The sequence below is a fragment of the Falco peregrinus genome, chromosome 2 (assembly GCF_023634155.1).
Source record: "Falco peregrinus isolate bFalPer1 chromosome 2, bFalPer1.pri, whole genome shotgun sequence".
NCBI lineage: Eukaryota > Metazoa > Chordata > Aves > Falconiformes > Falconidae > Falco > Falco peregrinus.
In genome coordinates, this window is record NC_073722.1 from 110,796,490 (window position 1) to 110,807,614 (window position 11,125).

At 47.1% G+C, this 11,125-nt stretch overlaps 2 protein-coding genes across 2 annotated transcripts; both read left to right on the plus strand.

Moving 5' to 3' along the window:
• Positions 1 to 5,311: 5,311 nt before the first annotated feature.
• On the plus strand, positions 5,312 to 7,803 carry LOC106112258 (lysophosphatidic acid receptor 1-like). The gene has a single exon (XM_027781333.2). The coding sequence runs from the start codon at positions 6,281 to 6,283 to the stop codon at positions 7,247 to 7,249; it is 969 nt and encodes a 322-aa protein (XP_027637134.1). The 5' UTR covers positions 5,312 to 6,280; the 3' UTR covers positions 7,250 to 7,803.
• Positions 7,804 to 9,542: 1,739 nt separating this feature from the next.
• Positions 9,543 to 11,093, plus strand: ZNHIT3 (zinc finger HIT-type containing 3). Its single transcript, XM_055798140.1, has 5 exons — positions 9,543 to 9,716; positions 9,911 to 9,942; positions 10,030 to 10,116; positions 10,230 to 10,310; positions 10,585 to 11,093. The coding sequence occupies exons 1-5, from the start codon at positions 9,637 to 9,639 to the stop codon at positions 10,773 to 10,775; spliced, it is 471 nt and encodes a 156-aa protein (XP_055654115.1). The 5' UTR covers positions 9,543 to 9,636; the 3' UTR covers positions 10,776 to 11,093.
• Positions 11,094 to 11,125: the final 32 nt, after the last annotated feature.

Sequence of the window (11,125 nt, forward strand, 5' to 3'; positions counted from 1 at the left end):
AAACTTACCTGACAGGTGTTTGATTATCAGGTCTTGATGGCATCTTTGCACCTAGGGACATTTTTGAAAGGAATTGCACTGTGGGTGGGTTCTATATAAAGGCCTTTGGACATTAAACCCTAAATACATAGGAGGATCGTGGCCAGAGGAGATAAGAGATGAAGTTAAGGAGGGAGTCTCTTGCAGATCACTGAACTCAAGGCTTTTTCTGACATAATGATTGCAGTTGTGTCCATAGCTACAGAATAGGTAAGAACAGGAGGGAATATCAAAACCAGTGAAAACTGCACTTATTTGGTGGCCTTGAGAGCCACAGCAGCAAACATTTTGGAGGTGTTCCCCCCAGCCTGGTTTCTGAAATGCGTGAGATCTGACATTAGCCTGCTGCTACTGAAAGGGCTTCATGGGAAGCTTGGAGGGGCTGACGTGACAGCTAATGAAGCTTGCCTGTGCCTGAGCCAAATGATCCTACCATGTGCTGATGGGAGGAAGTCCAGAGCTGTTCCTAACCTTCCAGCTGACCGGCTGCAGGCTCCCCGCGTCCCAGCAGTGCAGGCAGGAGGGGATGACAGCCCGCTGGGCCTGATTCTGTGGCACAAATGCACGAGTCCCAGTCGAAGTCAAGGCAGTGACACAGCCTTTTGTGCTGGGAGGCTGAGTTGCTCCTAGAAGGAAGATCTAAGGTTTGTTGAGGATGAGACTCACTTGAGTCCAAATCGTGTTCATAGATCAGCTGACCTGGGAGGAGTTGTCCCTGCAGGGGGAGAGGGAAGCACTTCCAAGGAACTTAACACACAGATGAATTTCATGATTAGTGACTGGGTGACTGGGAGACCTACCCTTCAGAGTAAGAGAACACACTTTCTTCATTTAGTTGTGTATGTAATTTTCTCCATTAGAGTTCCCTCACCACTGAACAGGAAATCCGGAATTTCATAGCTGTTGGTGAATCAGTCTTCATCTTTCCCATTAAAAAGGGAGCTGGCTATGATTCTTCCTGTGTCTGCTCTACTGGGAACCTTATTCTAACACAAGGTCAGTTCCATGGAATAGTTAGAAGCATTTGCAATGGCCCTCGATTTGGCCTTCTGCTCAGCTCTGGTGCATTAACCGCTAGCTATTTTAGGCTGTATCTGAGGAGTAGACCCTGTATTATGCGATGTCATCATTAGTAAAGCTGAACTTCCCTCCTTTTCCCAGAATTTATGTAAAACGCTATTCTTTGTGTGCATAAATAGTCTTTATTTGGTGAGTGATGAAACACTAGCAGTGTGCGACTTAACATTTCCTAGAATTACAAAGACGTATTCTGAAGGACGCGTGCCTCTAAGCTGTAAATTTAGCTCTGCGCGTTTACAGCCTGCCTAGTTGCTTTGCCTGGTTTTGACACACACATGTTCCTGACCATTGCTTTTTTGTAACAAGAGCCCTCACTGTGCCTCTGTAGTAGTTTAGAAGGAAGATGCCCTTTATGCGGACCGTTTCATGTCTAAAGGGATAAGATGCATTCTGGCTTCTTCACGTATAAATTATCAGTGGAAGGCTTCATTTACCATTCAGCCTTGGTTTCAGGTATTTAGCAATGTTTGTCTCCCTTTAGAGAGCATAATACAAGTCCCTCAGAGGTGAAAATAACAGTTCTGGCATCTCAGAGAAGCGTTTAGGCTCTGCATAGATGGGGAGAGGGCCTGGTTTGTGGGGGTGTTCTTGCAACAAGCTGTCCTTGCCGTTATTTTTTGGCTTGTAGCCAAGGTAATGCTAAATAGCAGTCGGAGAGATTCAAGCCTGATGATTGTCTTTGCTTTATGGCCCTGGTGAGGACCATGAAAGCATAGCTGGGATGTCAGATAATTCAAAACCTGTGAGGTAAAAATTCCTCAAAGAGATTGGGTGGAGGAGGAGCAGAGCACTCTCTGTTTTGAAAACATCTCAGAAAAATCTTGGAAGGAGATCATACATCCCATTTGTGTCTTCCTCTCCAAAGAGGAAGACTTTAATCTGCATAAATTAAAGCATAAATTGGATAAATAGGCTCCTTATCTGTATTACTCCCTTTCCTGAATGTTCTGTATTTGCAGGCTTCATGATGCCCATTGAAAAACTGAGATGATGGATATTCTTGTCTCAAGGCATTGCTGAAAGTCATGGCAAGCAGGAATTAGTCTTCCTCCAGACTCAGCCAAGCTGCACTTCGCTTGCCATTTTTTGGCTCAGGTTGCATGTTGCCCACAGCTTGGTACAGCATATAGCTGGAGAGCAGGGGCAGCCGAGGAGAAAGCTGAACCACTGCATTTCACAGCAAACAAGGTCTGGTGTTTCAAGAATGGGAGTAGGAATTGGATGTGAGTTCAAGGAGAGTGTGACAGGGAAGAAGCCAGAACAGTAAAATCCCTTATAATTTCAGTGCCTTGTTTTTTCTCCTGTGTGTAGTGTACATACATGACTTTGAAAGTTAACACCAAATCATCTGTAGCTTAACTGAACTATAGGGTTCTTATCTTCATGACAGCTTCAGCTCCTGTAGTTTCAGACATAATTCAGTTTCTTGGTGTATTACTAGCATAAAGGACATAGAGAATTGCTGTTGCATCACCCTAAGGTAAAAGTGTATGTTGTCCAAGGGTTACTGCACAGAACTAAGACTCTCAGCTCCTGAACTTAATTTCCTGTTTTGGAATCAACTTTGGCATGTTAGAGCTGGGGCCTGTTGTGCTGCTGAGCACTTGAGATCCCTGTTGAAGCCTGAGAGCTGCAGGTTATGAGAATTTCTGAAACTGCAGGCTCAGTTGTGTGAGGTTAGGTTTTCCACAACAGCCACTTGAAATGAATGGTCATGAAAAACCCAGCCCAAAGCTTCTCACCTCTCTTTCTCAGTATCTCCAACATGTTCAGTGATTATTGTCTCCTCCACAGGCATAATCGTCGGATAATTAGTATTGAACTTTGAGATTCTATACAAAATAATGCCATTTCTTATGCAGGGCAAACATCAGAACAAATTGGACATTCAGATAAAGAAATATATAAAAAAAATATAGCACTAGAAAGTGTTGCAGAAGGTGAAATCTAGATAGATATCAGTCAAAGGCTTGCCAACAGCAAGGTACAGCCAATGTTTAAAGTGTTAGCCTGAGATATAGGAGATTAGATTCAGTTCCCCCTGTACTGGACTTCTGTGCAATCTTAAGCAAATAATGTGATTGTTCTTTTTCCATATGTAAAATGTAGATAACACTCTTTCTTCACTGGTGTGTTGTGACTGTAAGTACAGGAAAGATTGCAAAGTTCCCAGAATATGGGAGTATAAGAATGCCCTTGAGTTGAAATTGTTATATATAGAGATCTGGCTATGTAGCAGCCTTCTGTCTCACACAGTGTTTTGAATTCAAACTACTTGTCTTCTGGTTTTGAGAGCTCAGACTTTATTACAGAGGGTTGGAATATAGAGATCTGGGGTTTTCTGTATATTAAAGCCCATAAAAAAAGCAGTTTCCACAAGAAAATTGTCTCCTTTAATCTAGCAACATTATGTTAATTTTTATGCAATTATATTAGGGAAATAAGATTACAAAGCTTTTGTGAAAAGCTATTTATACTACGTGATATTATTTTTAATTACATTCTGATCTCATATTGTTCAGTGTTTCATGCTTGAACATCAGATTTTCAAATTAGAGGAATTTTAGTAGCATTTTCAGGAAGATGTAGGGCACTTCACAATCCAAGTTTATGGATATACTCTTCTTAGTAACTAGGATATTTTTAAAGATGTTTTACTTTGTGGGTAGCCTGTTGTTCATCATAGCCCTCAGCCCCTCTCCCTCAGCTCACAAAGCTGTGGAAAAGACAATCAGAAGAGATCAGGAGTGCTGGTGGCTTGGCCTGGTGTCCTCTGCCGTTCCTGGCCGACGGTAACCTGTGCTGCATGTTACCTGCCAACACACTTGCTGCTATTAAAAGGGCTTGGTGCCATGCGGTGCTGATGTCACCACACGGGCGAGGTGACAGGAATAGCGGAGGCCTTGTTCAGCAGCTGCCTCACACCAAAGGTGGGGTTCACAGCTCTGTATGAGGTGGGTTATAGAGTGCACAAAGAATGGTTTATCCATGACACTTTGAGAAGAATATGTTATAGGATAGTAATACATCAGCAGATTTGAATAATCAATTCTCAGCCCTTATTTCTAGATAATCATTCTTTGCACTTCCTTGTGACCAGCTGAAATACCTATTACTTATTTGCATAAAGTATTTCTAGTATATAATAATTGTGTACTACTAATTGCACACTGACCTGAATATACTTTCATACACTTCAACTTTAATAGACAAAAAGAAGCTATGGAATTTTCCTTTTTAAGCTCAACACTTTAGCACAGATTTCTTACGTTGTAAATGCTGGCAGAGCGGTCACATAGTTCACAGATTTACAGTTCTAGAGCCAGAGCTGCTGCTATAGTGATCAGATGTCAGCACTGAACGTGAAAGGCCCATAAACTTAGCTGAGCTGCTTTGCAATATCATGGTATAAAATTGTTTCTAATGCAAATTAATCCTTTGTTAGGCTAACAGTGAAAAAGAAATTAAATCAGAATAAATTCATAAGCAACATGGCTTTACCTGGACAATTTTGCTAAAGGCAAGCCGCTCGGTTGTGGATAGATGGCAGGTAGCAGCCAGGTAGCACATTGGAGATTTTTCTTGTATGTGGGCATTTTGAATGAAACGTGAGGTGATGCACAGGCAACCCACACTCAGCATTGGCAAACAAATGCAGCCACTTCTGGGCAGAAAAAATATTCACGGTGCTGTGCATACTGGTATGCTGGTGTACTGCTCACCTAAACGGCTCTGCTCAGAACCCCCATCCGCCTCACTGTGCTACGCGGCGTTTTGTTTGTTCCGGCAGTGCCCTCTGCCGACAGCACTGAAGGGGTGGCCAAAGAGCTTTTCTCCTCCGTCTCAAGTATTTTCAATCCAGTTCTCAAAAATCATTTACCTTTAAAAAGAGAAAGAAAAGATATAATGATATTGTGTTGCTTTGTTAATGTGCAAATTAACTTTAAATAAGCAAGCACAAAATATCCCCTAACAAAGGTATGAGTAGAGGGTCTGCCATTTTCTAACTACATTCTCATCCAAGAGTTAATTAAGGTGGGAAAAATGGCATTTTCAGAACTGCTTAGGCATCTCAAGTCTCCGATACAACTAATCTACTGAAGGTGCTTCATTCTGTGCTTCCTTGTGTGCAAACTAAGTTAATTCAACAACTCATTAATGTTTTGGGGGTTTTTTGTTGTGTTTTGTTTGTTTGTTTGTTTGTTTGTTTGGGTTTTTTTAGCTTGTAAAGCATCAGTACCTGTGATTTACACAAGAGAAAGAAAGGCCGTACAATTTCAGGTCCATTCTGACAACTTCTGAGTACTCCAGCACAGAGATAGTTCTGTAAGCCCAAGCACAAAAGCATCTGTGGAGACAAATACTCTCACCTTTTTGGATCCCCTTTTAAGTGCTGTGGTTCATCATATGGTTTTGCTTACAAGTTTGGGGTTTGTAGATAATGATCTAACTGCACTTAGAAAAACAGCCACTGTTGGCTGCATCAGTTTGTAGTTGTAAGCAAGAGACTGAACAATTAGGTTCTGCTGCATCTTGCTCAATCTCGAGCACTTTAGAAGTTTTGTGTTGTCACTAGAGCTGATCTGAAATTAGGACTTACATCCTCACTGAACGGGGGCCCAGGTTGGTGGCATAACAGTTGTGCGCTTCTTTAAGTTCCACCAGTCACATCCGACCCCCTCCAAAACCAAAAAATTACTGCTTTTCATTTTCTGGCTTTCTAATCCTTTATCCATCTAATTTCTTTGTGTATTAAAGTTGAATTCACATTCATTCCATTTCAGAATATCCTTAAAGAATTTTAAACTACTGACGTGAGCATTCACCTTCATAAGGACTGGCCAGATTTTACTCTTGATAAATGTTACTTTAAGCAGATCATCTCTCTTGTGGTAAATATGTTTTCCAGTTTTGGCTATCCTAGCAACTTAAAGGTAATTGGCTATGCCCTGAGCTGGTAACCCAAATATTTAAAACCACAAGTGGTTAATGTTTAATCCACTGTCATGATGATGATGATGTGGCAATAGAAGCTGTGCGTCAGGATTCGTTCTTCGCCTGGAGAACAAAGTGGCAGTAACACTCCTGGCGTACGGTCTCCTTTGGAACATGGGATGAGTAAAGCAGACCTTGTTAACAGTTGAAAGTAGGATTTTCCACCATGAATGGCTACCCAAACTGTTCTGCTAACCACACTAAAATTTGGAGCCATTATTTAGTACTTGCATTGGGCATTCCTCAATTGACCATTAACGTCGCATCTGTGATCTTCAACTGCACAGTCATCTTCACCAGAATGGCGACGAAGGACCTGCACAAGCCTATCTCTATACTGTTCTGCAATCTGGCTTTTTCTGATCTCTTCACCAGCTTTTCTGGCTTTTGGATTTCGATGCTGTTCATCAGCAACCCTGACATTACAATCTTTGGATCCGAGGATATGCTGGCACCTTATGCTTTATATACGGTGTCTATTTTATCCACCATCTATAACTTGGTAAGCATTGGAATTGAACGCTATCTGGCTGTGGCTGAAAGCATGAGGACAAGATTCAGGGTTGCTAGAAAGCATTCCATAGCTGCAGTTTTAATTAACTGGGTCCTCGCTTTCTTTTTGGGCTGCTTGCCATTGATGGGGTGGAACTGCTTGCATACGGAAAAAAATCTCTCTGTCCTCTACAGTCCGTTTTGTGTCAACTACCTTATCTTCATTGCCATTCCCAATGTTGTGGTGGCTTTTGTGATACCTCTGTTCACTTACCTTAGAATCATTATCATCCTGAGGAAAAGAAAGCTGAGAATGAAGGCATGTGGACAAGCTACTGGCACCTACAAATCGGCTGAAATCCAGGTTGCCAGAACCAGTATTTTTATCTGGCTCCTGACGCTGATCTCCTATGCTCCTTTTTTCGCAGGAGTCATATTCGATGCAACTAACCATCAGTGCCCCCTTGATCTTTACCCAGGCATCTATATCTTCCGAAACTGCACGGCTATGCTGATAACCATGAACTGTTTGGGAAACCCCATAATATATACCCTGAAAGCCAAAACTCTGGGGGCGAAGCTCAAGGCTCTGCAATGCCTCTCCACCAACCGTGTCCGAGCCTGCACCATTGCGAACATCTAGCCGGGCCTGCCCTTGGTCCAGGACTGCTGCTGTGCCTGGCCCAGTCACAGAATGGCAGAGCGGAGGGGGTGGGAAGGGACCTCTGGAGACCCCCCTGCTCATGCAGGGTCACCTAGAGCAGGGTGCAGAGTGTCCTGTCCGGGTGGGTTCCCAATGTCTCCAGAGAAGGAGACCCCGCAGCCTCTCCGTGCAGCCCGTGCCAGCGCTCTGCCACCCTCAAAGGAAAGTTTTCCCTCGTGTTCGTGTGGAACTCCCTGCGCGGCGGTTTGTGCCCGGTGCCCCCTGTCCTGTGGCTGGGCGCCGCTGAGAAGAGTCCTCCTGCCACCTGCCCTGGAGGTTCTTGTACGCGTTGATGGCTCCCCTCTGCAGGCGGCACGGCCCCGGCTCTCAGCCTCGCCTCGTCGGGGGATGTCCCAGCCCCTCACCACCTCCGCAGCCCCCCCGGACCCTCCCCAGCCGCTCCCCCTCTCGCTGCAACTGGGGAGCCCAGAACGGGGCGATGGAGTCGGAGCGGGGTGGGAACAGCGCCGGCGCTTCAGCACCCAGCCGGGGGACAGCGCGGGGGCGGGGGGCGCAGCCGGGGCGGGGGGCGGGGGGCAGCTTTCCCTGGCGGCTCCGGCCAGCCCGGCGCTGGGAACGCGAGGCTGTTTGGCTCGGCGACCGAAGCGAGTCCGTCAGCCGTGCTGGCTCCGAGTTGTGCAGCAGGCTTCTGTGGGGCGCGCCGCCCTGCCAAGGCTCCCACCGCTCTGCTGTCATTTGTGCGGGCTTGAAGGCAGCTGGGTGGCTAGGAAATTTTCAGTAGTCTGGGGGGAAATGTAGTTTTACTTTCTCATTTAATCAGTGAAAGCGTATCTGTGAATATCTCTTTATTAATGGCGGCGCTCAGCACTGTTTTGCTGATGTAATTTTACCTGCAGTATGTAGCTGGATTACATGGTTTTATGAGACATTTGTGACTACGCTTCTCATATTTCTGCTTATTAATAGAGGCACGCTTGAGTCCATGGCTTCTGATATTTGCGCTGTTCTAGGAGAAAATCTCACTGGAATTCTTCAGTGTCAGAATTGCGGTCAAGTTGCCTGTACAAAACAAAACAAAATAAAAATGTTGAGACCAAGTATTTTGTAAAAGGAAAAGTCCTTACCCCCTTCCCCCCCAAAAAAGAAATCAGCTACTGAATAGTTGATCTGTTGGATCCTAGTGGAGATGAATGTGTATCCTTAGTCACAGAGGGATAATGTCTGGAAGAATCTCAATGCTTCGGTGTCTTCTCTCTTGCACGGTTACCAGTCTAGGAGCCTTGACCGAACAGATCCTGGTGACATTTCATCTTTCTGGTTTTAAAGTATGCTCAGATGCTACTCAGTGGTACATCACCATGATAACCCCGGCTGTGATAACGTTCTTGCATTCATCAAACACACACAACCCAACCCAGATCGGCCCTTGCAGCACAGGTTGGCATTTTCAGGGGTTTTTTCCCTGGTTTGTTTGCTCTATTGTCATTGTTTCAGCATTTCAAAGGCGTAAGAGAACCAAGAAGAAAACTCCATCCATCTGTTCCTGAGCAGGTATGAGAAAATGGTGGGGGTTTGTGTAAGAAATGGGTTCACCTCCTAATGTAAGCGATGGGCAAGTGCCATTACATTAACAAACCCGATACTTAGTGCTTTACGTTTATGGCTATAAAACCCCTTTTCTGAGCTACTTTACGTTGAAGAACTATGGGAGAATTTCCTTTGTCTGAATTAAAATTCAGACATTTAAGGAAATGGATGGCACGAAATGATACATAATTAAAATTAATTATTTAAATGGATAATGTAACTCAGGCAAGATAAATCTGGCTCCAATATTTTTTCTTCTGAACGCTACCGTAAGTGTTTCCATTAACTCCGGTGCCACCAGCCTCGGGAAGTGCTGGGCTGGAACCTGACCAGCTCTCTCCTGCTGGGTGGATTCCAGCCTACGCTTGTACAGGAGATTCAGCCAAAGCTCACCACGGGGCAGATGGCAAAGATCAGCCCGAGGGGGTGTTGTTGTGTGCTATTTATTAGATTATTTGGGTTCTATTAATCTCCATACCGCCGCGGGTAAAGTGATGTGTGATGATCAGAATACAGTATGCAGCGCTGTCTATCGCAGATTGCCATTTCAAAAGCAAGGTGACAGCTGGAATCCAGCCAGACCCCCATCAAGAGGCGATATATAGGGGTATATGCGTGTGTGGGCAATAGCCCCGGGCGGCGGGGCCCGCTCTCGGCGGTGGATTAGCTCCGCCTGCGTGGAGGCGCTCGGCGGGGCCCCGCTCTCGGCGGTGGATTAGCCAGCCTGGGTGGAGGCGCTCGGCGCTCCGCTGGCCGGACCTGGCGCGGTGGCGGGCGCCATGCGGGCACCGCGGCCCTGCACCGTCTGCGGAGCGGCCGGCGCCGCCAAGTACCGCTGCCCGCGCTGCGCCGCCGCCTAGTGAGAGCAGGGCCGGGCAGGGGGCGGGGGGGGCCGGGCAGGGGGCGGGGGGGGTCGGGCAGGCGGGAGGGGCGGCGTGGCCTTGCTCGGTGCGGGGGGCGGAGGGGGGTCCGGGCAGGCAGCGGGGGGGGCGGCGTGGCCTTGCTTGGTGAGGGGAGCGGCCCCCGCCCTTACCGGCGACTCTCGCCCCACAGCTGCTCCGTGCCGTGCTGCAGGAACCACAAGGGTGAGTGCCCGTCGGGCGGGGGGCGGGAATGGAGGGGCGGGGGGGGGTCGGGGGGCCCATTCCGCTGCTAACGCGGTTCTCCCGCAGAGCGATGCCGGCCGGAGCCCAAGCGGGAGCGGCCGGCGGCCGGACAGGCCTTCCCCGGCGGGCCCAGCCGCGCCGAGCAGCGCGCAGGTAGGTGGGACAGGCGGGGGGCGGCCACGGCCCCCCCAGGAGCCCGGCCGTCGCCAGCACCCCCCCCCCCTTAGCCCGGGTTCCCCCCTCAGCCTTGCTCTCCCCGCCCGCAGGCAGCCCCTGGTCGGTGGAGGACATCCTGGCAGAAGATGATGAGCAGGACCGTGTCCCGCTGCACAAACTCAAGCTTTTAGGTAACCTGGAGAGGTCTGAAGCCAGCTGGGGGGGTTGGGGTGGTTGCGGGGGGTGAGGCGGAGGGGCAGGCCCTCAGCCCCGGGAATCTCACGGAGCGCTGCGCTCTGGCCCCGTCGTGCACCTCATTGCAAGGCCGTAGAGCTTTACGTGTCAGATACCTGGCCTTTTGCTATGGCTCTGAAAGTTTCTTTGCAAAATAAGGGCAGCGTCAACCACTCTGTAACTCTGCAAGATTAGTACTGATTATCTTTTTCCTTCTTATTTTTTTTAAAGGGGAATCAGAAGAGCTGAGAGGCTTGCTTCTGAATCCACATCTCAGACAGCTGCTACTGACAGTTGATCAAGCAGAAGATAAAAGCTCCCTCATGAAGAAGTACATGCAGGAGCCAATATTTGTTGAGTTTGCTGACTGCTGTTTGAGAATTGTTGAGCCTTCAGAGAAGGAGAATATTCTTCCTGAGTGAGCTACTTTGGGAATGGTTTTCTTTCCTTGAGACTTTTTCCCCCTGATGGAAGACACCTGGCAGCCCCCCGTGCTGCCGCAGTGCACCGTTCTGTGTATTTCCGCTAGCTTTGGTCACACTTTCTCATGGGCGTCAGCGCTCCAGTTTTCAATTTAGAATTGATAAACAGTGACGTAGTTGTGTTGGACAGATTTCTAGATACTAGAAATTAAACTTGATGTTCTGTGGACTTGCTTTCTGTTGGTATAGAAACACTGTGGGAAATGTTGCTTCCCAATGACAATGTTAAATATATTTGCATTTATTTTAATCCATAAACTACTCTGGAATGTTTTTGTTAACTAAACCTT